We start from the raw sequence: 24,775 nt of genomic DNA, 5'->3' as shown, positions 1-24,775 counted from the left end.
AAACTATAAATACACAACCAGTCACTCTGGGTGGCAGTCCTTCCTGTTCTAAACTCGGAACTGTCGTCCGCCGAGGAAGACAAGTCGGTCCCCTTCCATCCAGCGGCCGTTGCACTAAGCCTTCCATGATGCACTGTCAAGATTTCTCGATGGTTGAATACACTTTCCAGAAAAAAAATAAAAATCTCATGAACTCTTAACATCAATACAGTATGACTTTTTTTTCAGTTAATATCTTTAATATAGAATATACTATTTCTTTTTCTTCACCAAAATAACAATATATTTGAAGACAAGAACATCAAAGACTTTAAATGCACTTTTGAAATCTGAGAGTAGGAGCACTACTCCGGTAATACTTGTAATAAAATTAAGATAATTTTAAAACATTTCTTTTCTGTGAACAAGTAGGGTGCAAGCTCCTTGATTTTCCACTAGGGATAAAGATATCCACATTCAATCCTACAGCCCCCTCACGCTGTATTAAACTACGGGATACACTTCGAAGAGAAATCAATTTCCTCCTCTGTAGGACTCTAGCAATATCCTTAGCAGGATATTTAGATAAAGCTCAATGAACAATAGCTTTTTTTTTTTGCCTGCCTATTCTGGAAGGTTCTGCAAAAGCTATTAGATACCCATGCCTGACTGTGGAGAATCACACAGGCTGCCTCTTAGGGGGCGCTGCCCACACAGCTTCCCCCAGAGGGTGCTTCCCCCTCAAAACATCGCATCCTACTTCACTACATTGCAAAGCTCCTGTATTTCTGGGGCGTGCAAGTCCGAACGAAGAAATGGAAGCCGATTTCCACGTTGCAAGAGCCTAGAAGCCTCCAGGGAACTCTGAAGTAAGAGCAAGCAATGATTCCCTCATCAAGCCTGTCGTGGTTTTCTCCTGGCTAGAACCTTTTAGCTGTGGCTGGATCCTTCCAATTTCCTTCCTGGAGATTCATGTCCTCTGCCGGCATCCTGGGCGGGAGACGGCACGCACCTGCTGCCCAGAGAGCTAGCCTCTTTCACTTTTTTTTCCCCTCTCCTGGAGGCACAGTGCTACTCCTGGCTGCTGCTATGTATGATCCTTGTCTCGAAGCTCTTGTAATCGTTTCTCTAAACGGTCCAGCTTGGCCAGGTTCTCCTTCAGCAGCTTGCTGTCTGGAACCAGTTGCAGGGCTCTCTCGTAATAAGCTCGTGCGGATACGTAGCTTCCCTGCGGGGAGAAAGAGAACTCTTACATCCAGCACACTCCGGGTAAGGGGGCAGAGAGACCCACTCTGCCCACGTGATCCTATGGAAGCCCCCGCCTCTGGGTTTCCTTGCGGAGTTCTTCCTTCTGTCTTAGTACTTGGTGGAGACTCCTCGGTTTCAAGGACCTGAGTAGCACAGGTGAAGAATGCATGTTACATAGTAAGCGCAAAGTGCAGGAATGCAACTTTTCAACTCTACTGAGCCATGAGGCTGACCACCTGGCACAGTATTTTCACAAGTTTTTTTTTTGCCTTTATAACCAAATGAAACCAGGGCTAGAAACTCCTGTTTGTCACACAGAGACCGAGGGGAGAGGAAGAGAAGACACGAGAGGAAGCAGAGGGAGACAAACTCAGAGAAGAAGGGAAGAGAGAGTTAATTTAGGCAGTTCAGCATCTTTATCCATCAGTATAATGAGTTACTTTAAGATTCAGCTGAAAATATTGAAGCAACTTTTGCCTAAGACTCTCTCTCTCTGGCAGCAAAAGTACCATATAGAAAATAGCAACTAATGTTCACTGCACGTGTAACTTCCATGGGACTTCGTAGGTGTCAACAGTTTTGTCACGCGCTCACACACACGAGCTCTCACTAGTGTGACAGACACCCCCGCAGAGGCACATCAGGGCTGCAGATGAGTATCACGTACTTCTTACAGTGTCCGCTTGTCTATCTGATGAGAAACCTAGGTTTATTTCCTCACTCTCCATTCATTCTGTCTCGGGTTAAACCAGAAGCTTTCGTTTTGAACAGTTATGTTCTGATCCCTTAAGTCCATGCCCCAGATCATAGCTGGGGGTATTTTCCCTGGTAAGTGCCATGCCATACTTGCCATCTGTTACATCCAGGCTGTGAGCCATGGATACCCACCCTACGTCCTGTCCCACGTGCGTGGTCCTCAGTCACCTGCACTTAGCATGGGTTTTTGAGACAGGTGGCCTGACGTCCTTGTAAGCCACACCAGGTCTTTGTTTAGATTCTAATCATGGCATTGCTCTGGGATGAGGGCAGAGACAGAGAGAGGCTTGAAAGCAGCTCAGCTAGAGAAGAGAGACACCTTCAACTCAGGCCAGAGCACGCCCTTTCTCTGCTCAAGGTCATCCAAGGACCACGACACGTTTGGACTCCAGGCTCTGCCAAGACCCCGTGCACGCAGCTCCTGTGGCCTCTGACCTCAGCTTTGAGCCTCTGCTCCACTTGGCTCTGCCCAGCCACACTGCATCCTCGCTGCTCCTGGAACACGGAAGGGCCACGCACACTTCAGGGCCTTTTCCTCTGTTCTTGCTGTGTGCTGTTTCCAGGTCTCTGCACACGGAGCATGTTTCAACTGAGGCCTTCCTACACGTGCCTTCATTTCAAATTTTAGCTCCACTCCTTGGTACTCTAATTTTCTTCCCTTTTTCCCCTTTAAAGCCCCGATCAGCAGCTGGTATGTTCCCTGTACGTATGCATATATGCATACATGAGGGAGTGTGCATTCACTTATCACAAATCAACTGTTAGCTCCGTGAGGACAGGGATGCTGATCGCGTTTGGTCATGGCTGTGGTCCAGGGCTTGGAAGCAGACCTTGCACACAGCACGCTCCCCATCAGTGCTTGACAGGTGAGTGAAAGGCTGCCTGCAGAGTCTCTGGGTGCCTTGGATACAGAGGGTGGTCCAACCAACAGCCACGCTGAATCCTCAGGTAACTTTTCTATTTTGTTTCATTTTTTTTATTTTTGAATAAAGGACCAAACATGCTTCTTTCTTTGTAAAAGGTTAGGGAACATAGAAATAAGAGATTAATAGAGACATCCCTCCAGACATACAAACTCTATGCCCAGGGATTCAGATCAACCACAGAGCAGAAACTCTAACACAAAACAAACCTGCATCTGGCCTGCACATGCTCAGACATTTCTTGTCACTGTTCATTATAAAATACTGTCTACACATGGAGTGCGACAGCCAGGTCCACGGCATCTACACTGCATTGGGTGTTATGAGTAATCCACAGATGAGTTAAAGGATAGGAGAGGCCTGCATGGGTTAAATGCAAATCCTGTGCAGTCTTATATAACGGACTCAGGCATCTCTGGTGGGATTCTTGGGGGGGTCCTGGAACTATGCCCCACAGATACCGAAGAAAATTACAGTACATGTAGATGCTGAAATGCTCCATGTTCCTCCTTAAACTGAAGTTTTAAAGTGAAGCCAGATTTAGTTTTGACAGCGAGTCGCAAAGAAAATAAGCCACGCTGCATTTCAACAAGGATTCAGTTCACTAAACACACTGTGTCTGCCAGCATTTCCCTTGACCGTAGGTGATGTTCTCTACGATTAATAAAATCACGGACTCTGACTTACACGGATTTACTTAAACATTCATTTCTTACACACACACACACGGAGGCATGCACATAGACAAAACAGAGCAAGCCTTCCCCTGCTGGTGCACTTCTCGGATGTCCTCAACGCAGGGGGAGGGCTGAGTCAGGACTGGAACCTCCTGCAACCAAACACTCCATGCAGGGGGTTGCGGGAACCCAGGGAGTACATTATCAGGAAACTGGAGACAGGGGCTCAAGCCAGGAACCCAACTCAGGAATTCGGATGTGGTTGCGGACTTGTTCAGCTTGAGGTTCGCTGCGCATCCCTGGACACACTGTCCAATGGTTTCACCATATTCAACAACGATGGAACACAGGATGATGAGAACCTATGCTTGTAGCACCCAAGGCATTACAAAGGGGACTGAGGGCTTCTCCGTCCTTTCAGGGTGAAGACAGACGGGAGGAGCAAACCCACGGGCAGTGAGCACGAGTCCTACCTGGATGTGCTGGATCCCGCCCATGTTCATCCAGGCCTGTGCTTGATCTGGATTCAATTCCACCGCAGCTTTATAGCTCTAAACGGGCAAGAAACAGCTTCCGGTTAGGGAGCCAGAAACTGGCTTTAATATCCCCGCAGGGCACATACTGTTTATTTACTCTGTGAAAATGCAAATACTTGATACACACCACGAAACCAGCTGCTCCTGCTTCCTAGTAGACGCTCCGTTCGTTTCTTATTTTCTAAACGTGAAGATTCGAAAAGGGGAGGAAGTGGATTTGAGTCTCTTCCCTACCAAGTGAACCTTGCCTGCAGGGAATCCAAGTGGTCTTCTATGATGTGGTTTCCATTCCCAGAATCGTAGGGAACTTTGCTAAAGAGCTTAACCCCGTTCACAATGATCATGGACTTGGCAAGGCCAGCCTATGCTTCAGTTCTTGGACACCATGCTGGATATTTCTTCAAACCTATCGATTTCACTAGAGTTTTAAATCTTTACGAACTCTTGTTTTTCTTACAGACGGGGTCTCCCAATGTTTGAGAGAGCTCCTTATCTCTCAGGTAAATATGATGATCTCAGGAATACACAATATCCTAATAAATGTAATGTCCATGAAGTCTGTTCTTAAAATTGCAAATACTGCTTTGCATCAAGCATATCAGAAAGTCGAAGGCTGGGAGGAAGGCCTTTGCAAGCAAAGCTAACCATCTGCACACATCACATCATGCTCCTTGCTATTTTTCTACATTATTTTTATGGGAAATTCACATAGACAGAGAACAGGAGAGGAAGATCTTCTGTCCGATGACTCACTCCCCAAGCGCTGCAATGGCCGGAACGAAGCCAATCCGAAGCTAGGAGCCCGGAACCTCCTCCAGGTCTCCCATGCAGGTGCAGGGTTCCAAGGCTTTGTGCCATATCCTCAACTGCTTTCCCAGGCCACAAGCAGGGAGCTGGATGGGAAGTGGGGCCTCTGGGACAGGAACTGGTGCCCATATGGGATCTAGGGGTGTTGAAGGTGAGGACGTTAGCTGCTAGGCTACCGTGCCAGGCCCATTCCTTGCTATTTCATTAGCAAGTATAAAGTCAATAGATCCACCAATAAAACTGTGTCCATGTTTGCCTTTGAATTGTAGAGAAAAAGCAGCAAACGGTCAGCAATCAGGCGGCTTTCCAAGAGCTAGAATCAACTCCTGATTCCACTTCTAAAGGTCTGTGTGACTTTGACCCATACCACGCCTCTGAGTCTCAGATTATACAGGTATAAAACAAGGACAATGGGGCCCGGCACGATGGCTCAGCGGCTACATCCTTGCCTTACGGGCACTGAAATCCCTTATGGATGCTGATTCTTCATGTCCCGGATGCTGCACTTCCCATCTAACTCCATGCTTGTGGCCTGGGACAGCATCAGAGGACATTCCAAAGTCTTGGGACCCAGCCCCACCCAAACGGGAGACCTGGAGGAAGCTCCTGGCTTAAGATCAGCTCGGCTCCAGCCACAGTGGTCACTTGGGGAGTGAACCTGTGGACAGAAGATCTTTGGTCTTGCCCTTCTCTGTATGAATCTGCCTTTCCAATAAAAATCAATAAATCTTTTTTTTAAAAAAAAAGGCCAAGGACGATGACCAGGCTCTTTCCACCCGACTGCTCTGAAAAATAGATTAGTTATTTGTTATCTACTTCACATCCAGGAATGCTAACAGCGCACAGCCACACCCATCAGCCAGGCCCTGCCTCCTAATCTTTCTAAATCCAGCTACTCAGTAGAGGGTTATTTCATCCACGGTCTAGCTACTGAAAAAATCTTTTGTTTCCAGTGTAAGATATTAAGACCTAGGCATTTAAGGATACAATGTAAATGTTCCTGATTAGATTATGGGTGTTTATTGAAGTTACGTAACTGAAAAGGGCACAGAGTTACTCCTGACAAGGTAGAGACACGCACAAGGTCTCACTGTGAGATGTACTCTCACAATGCCCGCAGAAGATGCAACCCCGTCGGCCGTCGCTCTGCGGGTTCCCACTCAAAGCAGTCTGTCCAACATCTAGGTGAGGCTTCCCAACACGGGGTTTCCAATGTTATTTGACACGGTGTGCTTTTTCAGCACAATTCTGGCACTCGAGATTTTACTTTTCCCACATGGATATTTGGTATGATTTTGGAACTCTGTAAATTCCAACGGGGGGCACCAGCAGCTCCCAAGGATAAAGCATGGCCTTTCTGTAAAATTCCTCTCTGTGTTTTTGTAGATGGCTGCTTGATTTCAAATTGTGCGTGATCGCATTGAAAGCTGTGGATAACGGTCATTGATAAGGCGCGAGACGCTGCTTTAAAGCAGACGACAGCAGCAGGGAGGTGGCAATGAAGGCAGAGGTGAGGGGAGACGAGGTAAAGGGAGGGGAGGGAGCAGAGACCTAGCAACCCGGACACTCCTACTGGAGACAGGAAGAGCTTTCGGAATCTGGAACAGGGATGAAGGAATCAGAGAGAAGCTGCTGGTGGTGGTGGTGGTGGGGGGGTGAAGCACCTGTGGAAGAGATCCAAACTGACCTACACGAGGCCCCCTAATCACAGCAAACAGGGAGAAGGAAAGAAAAGGCAGTTTCAGGCAAAATGCTCTGAGTGTCTCGTGCAAGCTGATAAGCTAGACGATTATGCAGAAATACAGCGTCCTCCTGGATCATGAAAAGCCAGAGGAGGAATGAGCGCCTAAGAGGATGTCAAGCGCTCAGAACAGCAACTCTTGTAGCGTTTGTAACACGCCTGGGCCTCGCCCAAGCTCCTCACCAACACCAGCAGGCTTTTCCCTTCAGCCCCTGAATGTCACGCCATCAAGTGTCGTTACCTCAAACGCTTTGTCCAGCAGGTTCTGCTCCCGCAGCTGGTTGCCCTTGGTGAAGAAGAGCTCAGAGACGACATGGGGGTCCTGGGGTTGCAGCTGCAGCGCCTTGTCAATGGCGTCCAGGGCCTGCAGAGAGCAGACATGCGTGAGGGACAGGGGTAGGCGAGGCCAGGATCCAGAGTGCCTCCAGCGAGTCTCTGGAGCTCTGCTCAGCCTGTGGGGCAGCTGTCGGATCAGGGAACCACTGAGCCACCTCCCATCCTGTCTGCTGTCTTTTCAACATTCTCAGCAAAACTCTGCATTCTTGCATCTTCGTCATCGTAGCCTTCCTGGCGCTGAGCACAAGTTCCCAAACACCTGCTGGGATGCTCTCACCCACGCAGGTAAAGGAGAAGCCACTCAGGTGACGGGATGGAGTTCTGCCAATCCACTGGCCCCATGGTGTCCCCTCCCCCGCACAGCCAGAGAGCTCCCTCCAGGCACACAGCACACTGGCCCCTGCTCTCTTCAAACTCCTCATCTTCTCCCAGGAGAGGAAGGAAAACTCTTGGTGTGGCCCCAAGCCCTGTGGGGGCCAAGCCCCCCAGATGCACCTCACACTGTCCTGTGCCCTCATCTTTATGTCCCATTGGCTCTCCCTGCTGCCACGGGGCCTTTGCACCTGCCATTCCTGTTGCATGAAACCTTCTTGGCCGTCCCTTTGCCTAGTAACTCTATTCATCATACAAGTTGGACCTCCCTCACTTCACTGGGCAACTTGACCTTCCCAGGCAGTGCAGGTTCCCTGATCACATGTTCTCGGATCAGTCACAAACTGGGTATGGATATATATTTATTGTTTATATAAATATACATTTGTTTTGTGATTTCTGGTGCAGTTCATTGTCGCCTTGTACTGTGAGCTCCAAACCACAAGGGCGGTCACTTCTTTCTTTTAATGTCACCTTACTCCTCCCAACAATGGGAGGTCGGTCGTGAACTGATAAATCAGGTGACTGTCCCGAATGCTAACAGGTGCCTATCGGGGTCACTGAGGTGCCCTGAAGAGGTGTTATCAGGACCACCTGGAATGATACAGGGACTGCTTCAAGAAGTTCATGCGAAGTGGACGTGACGACTTTGGTGACATGCAAACCGTGCAATCCATGTATAACTTTTTTTTTTTTATAATATTTAGTTTTTAGAAATTTTCTGGAGACTCCTCGGGGGTTAGAAAGGAAGATGAAAAACAATGAAGCACATTGGTATACAGCTGGCTGCAGACAGGCTGTGGGGCTATTACAAAAGAAGTTGACACTGAACGCAGCAGGAATGTACCATGACCCATGGATGTCATCCCAGCCAGCAGGGACTTCCCTACCTGGGCGTGGCGCTCCTGCTTGCTGTAGATGGCGGATAGGAGGCGATAGCATTCCAGGCATTCCTTGTCCTCTTCCACGATGTGAGTGGTCATCTTTTCAGCTTCCCTGGTCTGACCCATCACGGCCAAGACCTGTGCCTGCAAAACCACATGGACATGGGCTCAGTAAATAGTCGGACAGCACCTCGTCCGACCAGCTCCTGCAAGGGGGTGCTCAGCGAATGCTCCCAGCAAGGAGACTCAGCCTCCAGGCAGTGGCTCACAGCGGAGTCTGCATGACCACGGCTCACGGGTTAGACTTCTCACACTGGATCTAAGCCAAAAAGCTGAGAAGTGATTAGGGTTCGATTTCTCACTGTCTGTTTTCTCACTGAAGGAAATGCATGCGTTTATGTGTGAATGGCAGGAACGCCACGGACATCCAGTGGGACGCCATGCCTTTTCTAAGAGGAGCTCGACTCAGAATATCAGATGAGTAAGTGCTACGCTGTCTGCAACAAGATCACAAGCTTGTGCATCTAAGGAAGAGGCGGCGTGAAGGCGGAAACACCAGCATATTGCAAACAGGGTTACAAATCTTCCTGCATTTGCAAACTGTATTGCAGGGATGACAAACATGTCCTCATGCTTAGAAACTTCAGTAAGTCTATAGAAAATGGAATTAAAAATAAGCTACTTTTAGTGCAATGAAAATTGAAATCCATAAACGTCTCCATAATATGCATTTTCTATGAACTTAAAACAAGAGATGTATTCATTTATTTGAAAGGAAGCGTGACAGAGAGAGGGCGCAGGACAACGGGGGGTTTATTTGTCACCTATTGGTTCACTCCCCATACAGCTACGACAGCCAGGGCTAGGGCTGGGCTGGAACAAAGGTCGGAAGCAGAGCTCATCAGGGTCTCCCATGCGGGTGCCAGGGCCCCATGCACATGAGAACAAGCCAACACGTGCTCACTCCCAGGGGCATCCGCAGGAAGCTGGACCAGCAGGGGCTTGAAGCAGTGCCCATTCCGAACTGCAGCTTAACCTGCTGAGACACGATGCCCATCTGCCTCGCCACAGACTTCTCAAATGCATGGATCTGAAAAGTTTTTGAGCCCAAACAAACTTCTTAAAAAAATTAATCTTTTTCCACAAGTGTTTTTAAAAGTGTTCTCATATATGTAGCTGTATTCAGGGGGAAAAAAAACAAAACAAGGGACGTGAGATCTGTAACTCCAATATGGTTCAGGAGAAAAATAACTTACTGAGAACAGGCATATGCATTTAGACCTAGCTAAACGTGCACTCTCTGGGGGCAGTGATAAATGTCTCATCACCTGTGAGAGGGCATACTGGAGTTTACCCGTCGTCTGGCAACTTCTCCCTGAGTTTGAAATCATTTCCCAAAAAAGAGCATTTCAAGTGTAGTTTGTACGTATGAATGAAGTGACGTTGGCCGCAGGCATCTATGCACACCGTGGATGCTCCTGCACCAGGGCTGCCTCCTGGAGCACTGCCTATTCTGCAGGCTTCCACTGCCATTGAACTCACCAGTGCCAGGCGCAGTTCCCTCTGAGCAGGCTGAAGGGCTGCAGCTTCCCCATAAACCTGCAGAGCCTCCTCGTAGCGGCCGGTGTTGTAATACAGCGCTCCCAGAGGGGACAGGATCTCGGCTTTGCGTGCCACCTGCAGGGCGCTGAGGGCACAGGAGGGTGAGTGGACACTTACACGCCTTCCTGCAGGCACGTCTGTATTATTGCCACGCTCAGACTGGACAGCACTTGCCCACTGATTTATCTCAGCTTCAAGTTTTTAGGTCAAGACTGAAGTTTTAAAAATGATCAGGTGCCGGCACAGAACAAGGGACTTGGTCAGGAGACCCAGCAGCGAAGAGAACGAACTAGAGGCATTCCTATTCATGGAGTCAGACTGCCACATTCTGATCCTTTTCATGTGTGCCCATGGTTTGTGGCATGGGCGGCAGTTCATAGCTTTCCCAGACAAAGGACTAACGAAAGTGACAACTACATTCCAGCCACGGTTCCGCACCCCATCCCTAACCGAGACAACCACTTCCACCATCGTGGGCTGCCCCTTGGGGGCAAACGTGACCAGTGCTGTGGAGGCACACGAGGCACAGACAGCCACAAAGCAGCTCAGGGAGTGAGCAGAGCATCTTTTTACCGTTTGTACCAGTCTTCCGCCATGCTGTTCTCGCCCAGGGACCTGTAGAGGCGGCCCAGGTTCACCATGGCCACGTGATGACTTGGGCTGAGTTTGATTGCCTCCTGGTAGTGGGCTACGGCCTTTTCCGGAGAGCCTGAGACAGGGCCGGGGGCAGAGGGGGAGAGAACAGAGCAAGCCTTCTAAGCTACACAAGCTCTCCAGTTTTGCTCTGACACCTATCCCCTATCCCCGATATTACAGTCATGCTATTAGGTACTCAGCCCGAGACAGAGCTCGCATCCCAGGTCCGATGTGCATCACTGCCACACCCCAGACCACGTCACTATTCCGTCACGCTTCCGGAGACTCTAGCAGCAGAGCACTAAGGCACCAAAACACAGCTCTCTTACAAGTTATATTATTTCGAGTCCAAGTATTTTGTGGCGACTGTCCTGATGCCTGAGCCATCTGGAGATCACGGGGGGGGGGGGGTCGTTATTTCTCTAAGCCCCCCCTCACCAAACCACGGCAGGACAGGGGAGCCCGGAAAGCTCAGCACTGCAGAGTGGTGTGCAAGGCCCGGCTTACTGCTCGCTGCACAGTCACTGACATTTTGGCATCCCCAAGTCGACATCAGTGGGATCTTTAAAGTGCATTTTACAATTCCACACTTGCGGGGGTCAGCGTTGTGACTCAGCCACTGCCTGTGACACCGGTACCCCACATAAACTTTAAGACCTGGCTGCTTCACCTTTGATCCAGCCTCCTGTTTTAGCGACTGGGAAAGCAGCAGCAGATGTCCCAAGCATGTGGGCCCCTGCAGTTCCAGGGTTCTGGCGTCATCTGTCCAGCTCTGGCTGCTGTGGCTGTTTGGAGGAGTGAACCACCAAATAGAAGAACAGCGCCCCCCCCCGTAAGAAGTTGCTGTTATTATTTTTAAGTGTGTGAGATGATAACATCGATTGCTTAAGTAAAAGGAAGAAGGTTGGATTTGGCCAGCAAGAACCCATTGGTTTTGCCAATCTGCTGTATTTAACCTACTATGTGGCTAATGAACCAGCAGGTGGCGCTGCAGAATAACTTTACACACAAACATGGCTTAAGGCTCCGTGGGTGCAACAGACTATAAATTCACATTCTACAAAACAGAAGCAAAATAAAAACCCTCCCAAGCATTTTCTAGTGACAAAAATAACTGAAGTTGAATGTTACTGCATGGAAGCTACTCTTATAGTCAGTGAATGTTGCTTTTGTATTAAATTCATAAGCCTTTTTATTCCTTCTCACCAACAGGGCTGGGCACAAGTCATGAAGAAATTAGAATCCCTGCATTGAATACGATAAAGCAAGTGCGATCTGCAAAGGCAACGTGGCAACGTGCACTTTCTGCGATGCTCATGAAGGTACCATGCAATGCTTGGACAGTGTTTCCAGGCTTTGGATCACTCACAGGCAGGCTGTGCATCAGCTCAGGAGAAGATCGCATCATGAGAGACTTACAAACATGCACAACCTGAACAGGACTGGGACTCGGGACTTCAGCAGGCCCACCACCTGTGGGGGAGACCCAACTGCAAGAGATTCAGCTTCAGGACAGCCTCTGGGTGCGTGGTGACGGCCAGCAGGGGGAGGAACCTCACTTGCTTGGCAGGTGCGGCCAGCTGTTCACGCACCAGGCACCTGCTCCCTGCGGTGTCTCTTACCGGAATCCACCAGGAACACGCCGTAGTTATTGTGCAGGTCTGAGCTGTCCGGGCAGTTCTTGATCCCAGCCTGGTAGACATCTTCAGCTTCGTGAAATCTCTCCTGCAAGGAGAGCAAAGATGAACCTATGACACGGTTCTGCAAAAGCAGGCACAGCTAGATTAGCGGGGAGATGAAGAGACGGGAGGCGCTCGCTGAGCACCTGCTGCAGTGCCGGTTCCCTGTGCACCTGGCCTGCCGTCGATGCCCACAGTGCCCACCTGCGTGGGGTCCCTTCAGGGCAAGCAGGCAGCGTTCACGCACGGTGGGGGGCGGGGGTTGTGCAGAGATTTCACAATGCGTGCAAGCAGCCTGCACCGCAGGGCGTCCTTGACCTCGAGAACTCGCTGGGACGCACACAGTGGTGCATCCACATGGGGAAGGTCCCACAGGTGGCAGCTGGGCCGGGAGGCAGGACAGTCTGGTGGATTTGCCTGACAGCCACATCTGCACACACAGTGGCTTGGTCTACCTACATGGCAAGGCATGAGCTGGGAGGCCGGGAGGAGGGAAGGAGAAGCTGGGAAGAGAGCTTGAAATGGAAATACGCCTACTCCCCTTCAGCTGCCCAACACCTGTTCACCCCATTCACTGGTGCTGCCCTGCCTGGGCTGGACCTCCAGCAGGACTCTAGGTCGCCCTGTCTGCCCTCACAGTGAGCTGAAAGGGATTTTTTTCCCCATGAAAGGAATAACCCTGATGTCACACTCTCACTTGCTGAAGTGAAACGCAGTAGTCAACAGCACCTTTCAAGTTACCATTGCATCTGATCTTGCTGGGTTCCTCTCCCTCCCCAGGTCCCTGCTGCTCCACTCCAGAATAAGGAGAGAGAGAGAGAGAAAGGAGGGGAGGGGAGGGGAGAGCAAAGGAGAGAGAGAGAGACAGATGATCTTTATCATCTTCAACTTTTCTCTTCGGGGGGGATTTACAAGCTGAGCTTAAGCCTGAAAAAGCAATTTCCAAAGTATCAAGAAGTAATGCAGTTTTAAAAGGCCCCCGTGTGTCACGTCCTTGCATTTTCAGCCACCCTCAGGGCATGCTCAAGGCTCTGTGGAAAATGTCTTTAATCCATCATTCTTTTCCTCTCCTTGGACTCTGGATTTCAAGGAATGCTAGCCTCGACTTACATACATGCTACAGAGACCCACTGGGGTAGCGCAATGCTATAGGTGCTATAGGTGTTCAAAATAAATTGCACTTTGGATGAGAAAAGTGTTTTGCGTCAAGTGGAGGCACGCGTCCTCACTAAAGCTCCGAGGCAAGCATTTCCCTGCTTTGTTCTGTCTTAGCAAGAAGCCCTGAGCTATGCCTGACTCCCCATTCCTCCCCCCTGGTCTCTGCGAATTCCTGAGTTTCAGAGCAAGGGCATACAGGCCTATTGTAGCGCAGCCTCCATCACAGTTGGCTGCGGCACCAGGAGAGGTCTGGCCAACAGCACTGTCCACTGTTGCGCAGGGCCACAACTGACCACAGCCTCAGCCTTCCGGGGCAGTGAGTGGCTCTAAACAGACAGCTTGCAGCGGGGTTCCTACCCAAGGTTCTGCAGGTGCTCAGACAGATGGGAAGAGAAGGGACCTTGGGGCAGACAACAATCAACATTGGCACTTCTTGCAGGCTACAATAATCTAACTCAGCGTGCCTTGCCCTTTCCAAAAAAGGGGGTTCCAATTCTAACTGTGCTGGGAGAAACTGGTGGTTGGAAACTTTTCCAATAGCAACAAACTCTATAGTTTCGGTCTCAGTAACCCAGCGAGTGAAAATTGGCGTAACCCAGTATCTCTCAGGCTTCCTGGTTTATGAACTCTAACAATTATTTGGGAAACTCAAAGAGATCTCATGGATATGGGCAACAGCTACCAGTGTCCACTCATAAGAGAAAAGAATTTGAGCATTTTCTTAAAAATACATACGTCAGATTATTAAAAAGGTAAACAGTGATAAAATACTTCCATGAAGAGTGGCTCTTTATTAGATCTTACAAAGCCAAAGGTAACGATTCTGCGAGCAGTGGCAATCATTTATCTGACTTAACAGGCGACAGTTGGATTCTTTTGTGTTGGTGGCCTGAGCGACAATGGATCTCTAGATACAAGCTAATGGCTTCTCTAGGAAACCACTGAAGACCCAGTGGCTCCAAAGGCAACACAGAGCTGCTCTCCCACCTTGCTCACTTTCAACATATTACAAGAGACACCCTCCACCTTTAGCATGCGCATTGATGAGAAGCATACCGTCACTGGTCAGGACTCCTCTGATTCAGCATTCCGCCCCTTTCAATCACCTCCTAGGTGTTTTCTAACCCTGGGCTTTTGAGTCTCCCAGCAGAGTGGGATCATACCATTTTAAGACAATTCCAGCAAGGAACCATAACCACTAGTAAGAAGGAAACGCCAAGGATGGTAAGACACCAGCTAAGAGCAAATGTGACCACAGCAGGCACCTGCAGCCTTGGGGCCAGGCATTGTGGGGAGCCCCCCTGGCATATAACTATAGCTTTCTGCTTCTCCAGACTTTGATGACCATTTTGCCCTGATCTATACCTCCGGGCACCATGCTCTGATCCTCCGAATCTCAAACAGTCCATTCCCTCTGACCAGAAAGCCTTTTCTGCAATCTTCATCTATTCAGATTTCAGATTAAATACGATCCTTGGCAACCACCCAGACTCCCTGGAAGCTCCTTCCCATGAGGCTGGTCCCCTTAGGGCCTCAGGGGACTCACTTCCCTTTGGGATCTGTGCTCCTCTCTGTCACGTGTTTCACAAGGGACTACACCTCTATATCAGGGTAAGCCTTCTCTTCTAGAACCTGTCTCTCTGAGCAGAGGTCACATCCCTTGCCATGCAAACAACCTCCTGTGTTTGGTGATACGTATGTCCTCAATATACAGATCATAAATCAATGCAGTTAATTCTTGAATCAGTGTGCATTCCAAGATGACCACATCACCCATGCGTTTGTATCCATGTCTTAACCCACCAAAAATTGGCATTTGTACAGAGACACAAACCCTGAGCCTCCTCGTCTGATCTACAGCCTTAGCTTAGATCTCATTCTTCCAGTTTCCTTTTCATTCTTAAATCAAGTGAAGTCATTTCCCACAACACATGAGAAGAAAATATTTTAAGTGTTACCACATTAATTAATTGAGTTTCTCAATAAGTGATAAACCTGGAGCTTGTAATAACTTACACCGGGTCAGAGTCATAAACAATGCTAATTTTATTCCCTTTGTTGCTAGTGCAATGTAAAGCTGTATAATCTATGGTAAGAGTAGCCTGGTTATGAAGGACTATGGGCTTATAAATGTTTATGGTCCTGTCTGCAAGCTGGAGCCCAGCCAGACCTGCAAGCCATCCGAGAATGAGAGAGGAAGCCAGAGACCACCCGGCACGAAATCTCCAAGTTCATGTTTGTCTTCAGTTTTCCCGACGTCTCTGCCATAGCAGACAGAGGAATGTTATCTGTTTGCTGGGCCCTTAGACGTGTGTGGCTGTCGCATCAGCATCTCCCATCTCTCCTCCGTCCCTTGCCCTCCCTTCCACTCCTCCCATATCCATGCTTCTTCACTACTGCCTCATTTGGGGACCACAGCTTCTTACAATGAGAAAGTCCAGACATCAACTATTTTTCTTTTTTTGTTTTAAACTTATTGGAGACTGAAGTGAAGATAGAAAGAGCTCCCATCTTCTGGTTTGCTTTCCAAACGCCCATAACAGTTAGGGCTGGGTAGGAGCAAAAGCTGGGCACCAGTAACTCAACCAAGGCCTCCCATGTGGGTGGGAGGGAGGGACCAACCACTGAAGTCATCACCAGTGCCTTCCAGGGTCTGTGTTCATAGGATGCAGAAGTCCAGACCCGGTATTGGGAATTGAAGTCAGGCACTGTCACACGGAACATGGACATCTGATGTGAACGGACAGAAGAAATGTCCTCTCCCCAGGGAACAACTTCAGCCTTGGTTCTAACGTCGGTTATTCGGATGAGCTCTGTGCTTCTTGCATCTTTATAAAATGAAAAGCTTAGAGAGTTAAAAAGTCTCCATTTCCCCCTCAGCGAAGTCACCTGCTCGTTGTATGGTTTTGTTTGTCTGAAGTTCTACATCTACTTTCTTAGCCCTGAACACGGTCACTGCGAGTTACAGATCTCCAATGGGCTGAGGCATTACATGTCCAGAACATGAAATCTTGGTTCATGTTCACGGTGGGAATCTGTAACCTGCCCGTTCCAAAGGGAGGTCAGGAAGCAGATCTATGAGGTCACTGTGAAAACTTACCCAGGGAAATCCCAAACTAAACTAAGCAAACTAAGCCAAGAGATGCTATACGCATGCCTGGGCTACACACTGAACTGCGCTAACCCTCAGTCAGGGCACAGTCATGCAGAGGTACCGAAGGAATCTCTGGTCATAGAAAGGAAGACACAACTGGAAAGCTAAAAGGAAACATAATTAAAATTTCCAGGAAGTATTTTGCAAGACACAAAAATGTGTGATTATTTCACACGCTGACGTGGGTTTCCTTATACAAAGTTATGAGGAAAGGCCACTCTCTAGGAGACAGTGATGTAGGTGGTATTGGTGTATGTGTGCGTGCGTGTGTGTGTGTGTGTGTGTGTGTGTGTGTGTGTGTGTGGCACAGGGGAGTGCAACAGAAGATCAATTTGAGTGGAAGCGTGGGGAGGATTAAATATTACAGTAAGAAAAAAAAATGGCAGTATAGCAATATATAACCGTCCGAACAGAAATTCCATTAAAAATTCTGTTTTCATCTGCCTGAAACACAGAGCGAGAAAGAGAAGGAATCTTCCCTCTGCTGGTTCACTCCCTAAATGCCAGCCAAAGCCGGGGCTCCCACATGGTTATAAGGACCCAACCCTCTGAGCCATCAGCTGCTGTGCTCTACAGTGCAACATCAGGAGGTTGAATCAGAAGCAAAAAAGCTGTGACTCAAACCGGCATTCCACCACAGGACAGGAAAGCCTCAATGGTGGCTTCACGTCTGCACTCTAACACCTACCCACAATTCCCTTCTTAGAAAGAACTCCCCGAAGCCAACATAGCAGGGTGCTGAAGTGCAAGGGAAGTGGAAGTCATTTATGGAAAGGATGATTTTCATCACATACAAAACTAGAGTATTAACGCCATGTTTCATTTACTTAGGCCTCTTGAATCCACCGAAAAATTGAGGAAGCTTTTCAAAAATACACAGCACAAACTGAATAGGAAAACATAAATATATATAACATTTAGGGAAAGCTTAACATTGTCTAACAATGCAGCATGAAAGCATTCCTCTCTAGAGTCCCCACACAGAAGTCACTGAAAAATGTCATAGTTGATGGCATCGGGTCCCTGCCATCAGCTGCAACAGGTCACGCGGATCCTTCTCCGACTATTCTAAGCCTAAGAACAGCATCACACCGAAGCACAATTCAGTCACAAGACAACATGGCCAACGCACACCTCTACCTGTAACCTAAGAGTAAAACCGAGAACATACCAGATCCACCATCTCGCATCTATACTGGTTCATGGAGTCCCTCCAGAAAAGCTCACTCATCATTTTCCAGGTGGCAGGCATGGGAATATAGCCATGAATAAAATAGACAGCTCTGCTCACAAATATTCCAGAGATGGGACAAAGATACCACCAGATAATCACCGGGCAGAAATGGCTCTAACCTGAAAACTCCAAGCCACTAGGGAAAGAAGCTGCAGATGGTACAGGTAGTGCTTGAGCGAGCCACACGGTGGGCACCCGCTCCTGGAGCAGTGGGTGGAGGGTCCCGGAAACATGAAGGAGCCTGGAGGATACTAAAGGACAAAGGCCATCCTTTCTTTAGAAGACCCAAGTGTGTCCGCTTCCCTACTTCAGGCTGCCAGATTATTCCAGAACATGACCACAGTCAGTTCAGTTTCAACCCTGCTCTGGAACATGACTTCGGATACTCAGCAGAAAATGGGGTGGCCCACCTATGCTACACAGAGAATATCAGAAAAAGCGAACGTGGTTTACAGTATCTGCCACTCACATGTCCACACAACATCTTCATTTTGTTTCTCAGTGGAGCCTCCAAAAATTTGTGAATGAAGATTGTACCGCATGTAACCGACATGCCGTATCAAGTCATCTTGCAAAGATGTTTTTACATCAACAACAACCTGACAAATGGTGAGGCAGTACAGCACAAGGGCTGTCAACAAAAATGTCATCACCCTGAGCTCTGCAAAGTGGGCGTCAAATCATTTTGACAAGTGCAAAGGAGGAGTTTCCCAGACGCCCCTGCTCTGTGCCACAGGAAATCTTCTCACAGGACTGACTCTGAGACCTAGGGACATGAGGACAAAGGATCTACAAGATCCTTGCTAACTGGATTCACATGGAGCTCAGAGGACTGATCCCTTAGCCACTCCCCTGAGAACAATGACAAGTAACCAACCATGGAGGCAGCAACCAGCCTTGTTCTCGACACTTTAACCTGCAGTGGTCAGCAGATCCTCAGCTCTGTCTAGAGGCTCAAACACAGAGAACGCTGGAGAGAGAAACAGAGCTTGCACTCTGTCATGCGCAATGGGAGCTGAAATGAATCTGTTAGCACCATAATCTGTGTGACACTAACTGATATACTCAGTAGTAGCTGTGTGGAATCCAGTGAGGACGGTTACCTGCTCAGCCAATAAGGAAGCCAGGCTTGAATACGCGTCCGCAAACTCGGGGCCGTACTTGATGGAGTCCTTCAGTAAGCGGATGGCTTCCTCCTTCTTCTCCTGGGACCTACAGAGGCAAAGGGGAATGATCACCTTTCATCACACTTTGTGTAAATCCCTCCCATCAGGATGTAAGCTGTCTCCTGCCGAGCAAAGACAGCTGATTCATTCTGGATTCCATCACCAATGAATTGAACTGGGTTCCTTGAAGGCGCTATTAACACCTTTCTGTCTGCGAATTCTTTCTGGAAATAGCCCTATGCAATACTGAGGGTTCTTTCTGGACTCTTCAACCATAGTTCATTAAGTTCATTACCAAGAAACTTTGAGCCTCAGGGGATCAGTTTGTGGCTGTGGGCACTGTCAGGGCAGCCTAGGAGTCAGCTGTACTACTGTAGGCTGAGATGCCCCATGATGGCTGGGCTCGCTGGCAAGGATGAGCCAGGCTAACCTATCAAGGTGAACCTTTGCAGTTGTATTCTAAAAGGGGAAAAATCCACACACAGCCCACGCAATTAGAAAGCAGTGTGATCACTGGTGCCAAAGAACAAGCAGCTACTTTGACCCCATTTTGTTCCTGAAAATCAGGGCTAGCTCTAGCTTCCTCACTCAACTCTTGGTTCGGCTATTATGTTCTGGCTTAAAAAGGACTTAAAGCCTGAAGGTCACTGCCATCTTCTTGGGTAAAGTTCTCTGTCCTGTTAGTATCATGGGGAGACACTGGATTTTAATCCTGGTCATCAAAATCCATGAAGAAAGAAAAAGTAGGGATCAGCTTTGCTCATGAGGCAACTCCACAAATGCTGATCTCTTGTTAAAGGCAGATATTGTAACTGGCAAAAAAAAAAAAGTAGAAAGAAGAAGAGAATTCCTTGAACTGTGGGGGAGCACACTTCTCCCATCCCCACCAGTTACAAATACAGGGCAATATGGGTGAGAATTCATGGATTTAACAATAACTATATGCTATCCACTCACAAATTTTCACTAATATTATTAATTCTTGCAATAACCCTGTGTGGTAGGTATTACTGTCCTATTATTGTAAATATTTTCAATTAAAAATAATTATTTATTTGAAAGGCAGAGTTACAGCCAGACAGTGAGAGAGAGATAGAGACCTTTCTACGGCTGCTGATTCACTCCCCCAAATGGCCATACTGGCTGGGTCATGTCACGAGTGTCAGCTAGGGTTCCCACACTGGGTACAGGGGCCCAAGCCCCTTGGCCGTCTTCTGTTGCCTTCCCAAGCACTCCAGTCCACAGCCAGAAAGGAAACAAAGCAGCTGGGTCATGAATTGGCACTAACATAGCACACTGGCATCACAGGTGTTGACTTAACCCATGGCACCAAAATGCTGACCCACAACTGTACTGAATTTTTAAAAAAGCCTTATTTTTATTTTTATCGCAAAGTCAGATACGTAGAAAGCAAGAGAGACAGAGACGAAGATCTTCCATTCGATGATTCACTCCCCAAGTGACCACAATGGCCTGGTGCTGCACCAATCCGAAGCCAGAAGCTTCTTCCAGGTCTCGCATGTGGGTACAGGGTCCCAAAGCTTTGGGCCATCCTCGACTGCTTTCCCAGGCCACAGGCTGGATGGGAAGCGAGGCTGCCAAGATTAGAACTGGCACCCATTTGGGATCCCAGCGCATTGAAGGCAAGGACTTTAATTGCCAGGCCATCGCACTGAGTCCCTCTTTTTTTTTTTTTTGAATGAGAAAATCTGCTGTCCAGGTCCATCAAGGGACTCAGGCATGTTCACACAGGCAGCCTCTGGAGTGCCCCTCCACCATCCCGTACCTACTTATTCTCAGTACTTCGACACTCAGCTCTTCTGATCAAGCAGTTCAGAATGTGATTCAGCCTGCTGCATCAAGAGGTTAGAAACACAGACTCCGACCCCATCCCGACCAACTGGTCGACACTCCGCATTTTCTAAAGATTTCCAGATGATCTACCTGCAAAGGCCAAATTTCAGGAGAAATGTTCCATGAATGATCACAAGGCAGTGAAGGCGTGGTCCTGCCCAGCTTCCCTACAGCTTCAGCTGCTGTTAGGTGAAGGTAGCCAGGGGGAACCTTGACTCTGCAAGTCTGAGTTCTTACTTAACAGAAGCAGCTCATTACAGGGCAATATCGCCTCGCAGAGTTTGGGGCAGGAAGTCATATTGCCAACACCAGAGTTGGATTTCAGGATACAATTTCATAAGTACTTGAGTGTCTATTACGTGTCTCACACTGAGCTATTATTGCCCTAGGAAGTTGGCTGTCCACACTGCATGATGAAGGTCTAGCTAACTCCTAATGGGCTCCTTGGAATGCAGTCATGAGTGTGAGAACAAGGTTAGGCACCTGCGTCTTTACATGGCTTCTCCTTGGCACAAATGCGGCTTTAACAGTGCAAGATAATGGCACATTTGGCACGACATATCCCAGTGCTTACTTGTAGATTCACATATCCAGTCAAAAAACCATTTAAAGAATGTCTGCTAAGCTCCACGAAGCCCACATGCTTGCGTGCAATTAGGTTCTGTTCCAACAGATCCCTTGAACTAATTATTCCTCCAGTACACATTTTTACAATTAAAATGTACTTCTTAATCCTACTAACTTGACTAAGGTTTTCTACTCAGCAGACCTCTTCCTCTGGGGATTTCATAAATCTTTATTAACATCCATTTTGAAATCCTCCTGAAGTCCAAAGGCATACATGGACTTAGGAAATGAAGGCTGTAGGTTGAGTCCCTCGGGGCAATACTGAGCTGGGGTATTCATCTAAATGAGCAAACACAATGACAGCAGCCTGACAGAAATGGTGGAGAGCTTTGGACTTGTCCTGGCTCCCACCAGTCAGAAGGGATGCTTCTTCCACGTGAACTCCCCAAGACTGGTGAGCATTTTAAGACTATCTATGAATATACTTGTAAACACTTCTCACTTCCCAAGGACATTAATTCATGGGACAGACTAGAAAAGTTACTAATCTTGGTGAGGTTGTATTGTCTATGAGAGAAAAAGAAACACAGCTGTATCTTGAGGCAGGTGTCTGGCACAGTGGGTGAGCCACTGCTTGGGATGCTGGCATCCTATATCCAAGAGTTGAAGTTCCTGTCTCCTGGACTCCAGCTTCCAGCTCCTGCACACCCTGGGAGGCAGCAGGTGATGGCTCAGGTAGATGGGTTCCAGCTGCCCATGAGGAACATCCACAAGGCGTTCCTGGCTCCTGGTTGCAACCTGATCTAGTCCCAGCTCCAACAGTCATTTGAGGACTGAACCAGCAGAGAGAAGATTCTCTCTTTCTCCCTTTCAAACAAAACAAACATTAAGAATAAATAATAGGGAAGTTTTAAAACCCTAAAAGTCTTCTAAGGGATGGTAGACCTTAAGAAAATATCTCTTAGCATGACTTTGTGGGTGAGGATGACAATGTGCCAAGAATGTGGAAAAAGACATTTCTTCCAGGCCTGTACCCACGGGCCATGTTGTGTTTGCTTTGGAGTCTTCGAGAGCCTTTTTCCGCACCATGTGGTCAGATTAACCAAGAACACATACAATTTGGGGAGGCATCATTCAATGTCCTAAAGCAAGACTCCGAAGTTACTCAAGTGGTCAATTTCTTCCATAATTTCTCTCATTTGCTCTTTGGAGGCAGCTTAAGAAACACATGTGTTTTGAAAATAATGCATGTCCTTGATCATGCAGTTACTGCGTGGGCATTAAACATCACTACGAACTGCCCACAGCAGCATCTCTCTCACAGACACAGGAGAGCACATGGTGCTCGGCTTACTGGTCCAGACGGACAGTGTTCAACAACTCTTCTGGATTCCTACAGTCCCAGTGCACCTTACCCAGCTGTGCTTAACACCTTCATCCCCACATCTGTCGCTAGTTCCTTCCACATATCACAGGCAGACAACTCAAAGTCCTTCAAGAGCACTGCTTTCAACATGTTCTCTTACAAAAAAAAATCTTGACAAATGCCCTTTTGCTCACAGACTGTCTAAAACCGGCAAGATGGTTCTGACCAAGACCACTGCCCCAGGTGGGCTGGGGAGGGGCCTTGGCACTTCTTCCATACCACCTTGGGCATCCAACTACTCCATTGCTTCTTTGACTCCACAGTCCCTTAATCTCATCTGGACTGCTCTGAAACAGATCTGAGTGTTCAGAGATTAAGCTTCTTAACAGGATGCTTTATGACAACCACTCATTTTAGAAACTGAGGCTACAGTTGGAGGTCCTGAATTACAAGAGTGGAAAGTGAGAACCTCAAAGCCTCCACCATTTCCCTCGTCCTTAGAGAACAAGACCATTGCAGTGGCCTTGTGCCTGTCAGCCTGGCATTCCAGCACTGCAAGTTACAGGGCTCTGCCCTGTCCCCACACTACTTCCGGTTCTCTTGTGAAACCTTTCCCGACCTGCCAAGTTCAAAGTATTATCTCATGGTCACAGCTCCTAAACACAATCCAGAAAGAAAAAGACAAGAACAAACAACCCATACATAACTTTGTCTATCTAATCTTTATCTTCACGTTTCTATTTTCGCTTGGTATCTCAGTAATAACACCTGGAAAAGCAGTGGAACGGCTGAGAGCCCTGCTATCCAGGCCCAGCCCTGGCCATGGTGGCCATCAGGAGCCTCTCCTGTGTGTCTCTCCCTCTCCCTTCTTAACAACAAAAACAAACAGATACACTGAGCTCTAAGGTTTGTGCCTCCTTCCACAGTCCTTCGGCACCAAGTGGGAACTCTGCATCTCGCCTGCCCCATAGGTGGGCACACTCTGCCTTCTTATTTCCTCCCAGTACCTCACTGCCTGTGACCTTTCCAGGCTTTCAAGGAAGGATCCGTATCTGATTCACCTTGAATTCTGTTTCATCCTTGAGACTAGGACAATGATCTGCACATGGCAGAAAAGGCAGGAAATACAACTCGGGTCTTCATAAATCTCCTTACACAAGAGTCCTAATATTTCAGTAAATTTAGAAGTTTAGACAGAAGGGGGCAATGTAATAACTTACTTATATCTTTGCTTTGCCAGCTCTTTAAGGATTACAGATGTGTTCCTGAGGATGACAGACGCATTTCAAGACTTAGAAGCACAAGAAAACAACAAGAACGCAGCTGACATCCGCCTTGACTACATTGCTAAGCAGTGCACCTGTCTCAACTCTGCAGAGCAGTTAAAAACACAAACTCAAGATCAAGTCCAAGCTTCGACTTCACTCCCACAGGCAAACATTCTGTCCCTGCTGTGTCTCAGGCCCACAGCAAAGACTCCAGACGCTTCGGCCTCTCTGATTCATTTGCTGTTTTTCAAATCTCACTAAATTCTCTCTTTTCCCTTCTTTTTTAAAAAATAAGATTTTATTTATCTGAAAGGTAAAAGCTGCAGAAAAAGACAAGGACAGACAAAGACACTGTGATCTTTCATCTGCTAGTTCACGCCCCCTGATCGTCGAAAGTGTCGGGGCTGGGCCAGTCTGAATCCAGGAGCCTGGGAGCTTCATCCGCGTCTCCCCTGTTTGGTTGCAGAGGCCCAAACAGTTGGGTTATCTTTTGATGCTTTCCGATGCACATTTGCTGGGATCTGGATTGGAACTGAAGCAGCCAGGAATTAAACTGCAGCCAATATAGGATGAAGGCATTGGAGATGGCGGTGTTGTGTGCTACACCACAGCACCCAATCTTAGCTACTCCATTTCTGATAGAGTCCACTGCAGGCTCCATGGCATAGGACACTGAGAGTTGCCACTGGACTCTGCACTCATGCTAAAGAGGCAGTAGTGCCATGCCCACCGGGGATACTTCTGGATATAGGGGTCATGGGATGCTGGCTGGAGTGGCTGAGGGGCACAGGGACACCCAGTCACGGCAGGGCAGTCTCCTGTCCCATCAGAG

At 48.1% G+C, this 24,775-nt stretch overlaps 1 protein-coding gene across 3 annotated transcripts in view; it reads right to left on the bottom strand.

Annotated features, from left to right (window-relative positions):
* Positions 1 to 228: 228 nt before the first annotated feature.
* Positions 229 to 24,775, bottom strand: part of TMTC1 (transmembrane O-mannosyltransferase targeting cadherins 1) — a 188,301-nt gene continuing 163,754 nt past the window's right edge. For all 3 annotated transcript variants that reach the window (XM_040972266.1, XM_040972267.1, XM_040972268.1), the window contains 8 exons: positions 18,826 to 18,934; positions 12,120 to 12,222; positions 10,435 to 10,570; positions 9,802 to 9,946; positions 8,266 to 8,403; positions 6,909 to 7,031; positions 4,057 to 4,134; positions 229 to 1,207 (listed from right to left, as the gene is read on the bottom strand). In XM_040972266.1, the coding sequence (XP_040828200.1) occupies positions 1,067 to 1,207; positions 4,057 to 4,134; positions 6,909 to 7,031; positions 8,266 to 8,403; positions 9,802 to 9,946; positions 10,435 to 10,570; positions 12,120 to 12,222; positions 18,826 to 18,934 (973 nt within the window). In that variant the 3' untranslated portion in view covers positions 229 to 1,066. The remainder of the gene's footprint in view (positions 1,208 to 4,056; positions 4,135 to 6,908; positions 7,032 to 8,265; positions 8,404 to 9,801; positions 9,947 to 10,434; positions 10,571 to 12,119; positions 12,223 to 18,825; positions 18,935 to 24,775) is intronic.

The sequence above is a fragment of the Ochotona curzoniae genome, unplaced genomic scaffold (assembly GCF_017591425.1).
Source record: "Ochotona curzoniae isolate NIBS_2020 unplaced genomic scaffold, NIBS_Ocur_1.0 contig_2235, whole genome shotgun sequence".
NCBI lineage: Eukaryota > Metazoa > Chordata > Mammalia > Lagomorpha > Ochotonidae > Ochotona > Ochotona curzoniae.
Note: the sequence above shows the minus strand (reverse complement) of the source record. Positions and strands in the feature narration are given on the sequence as shown.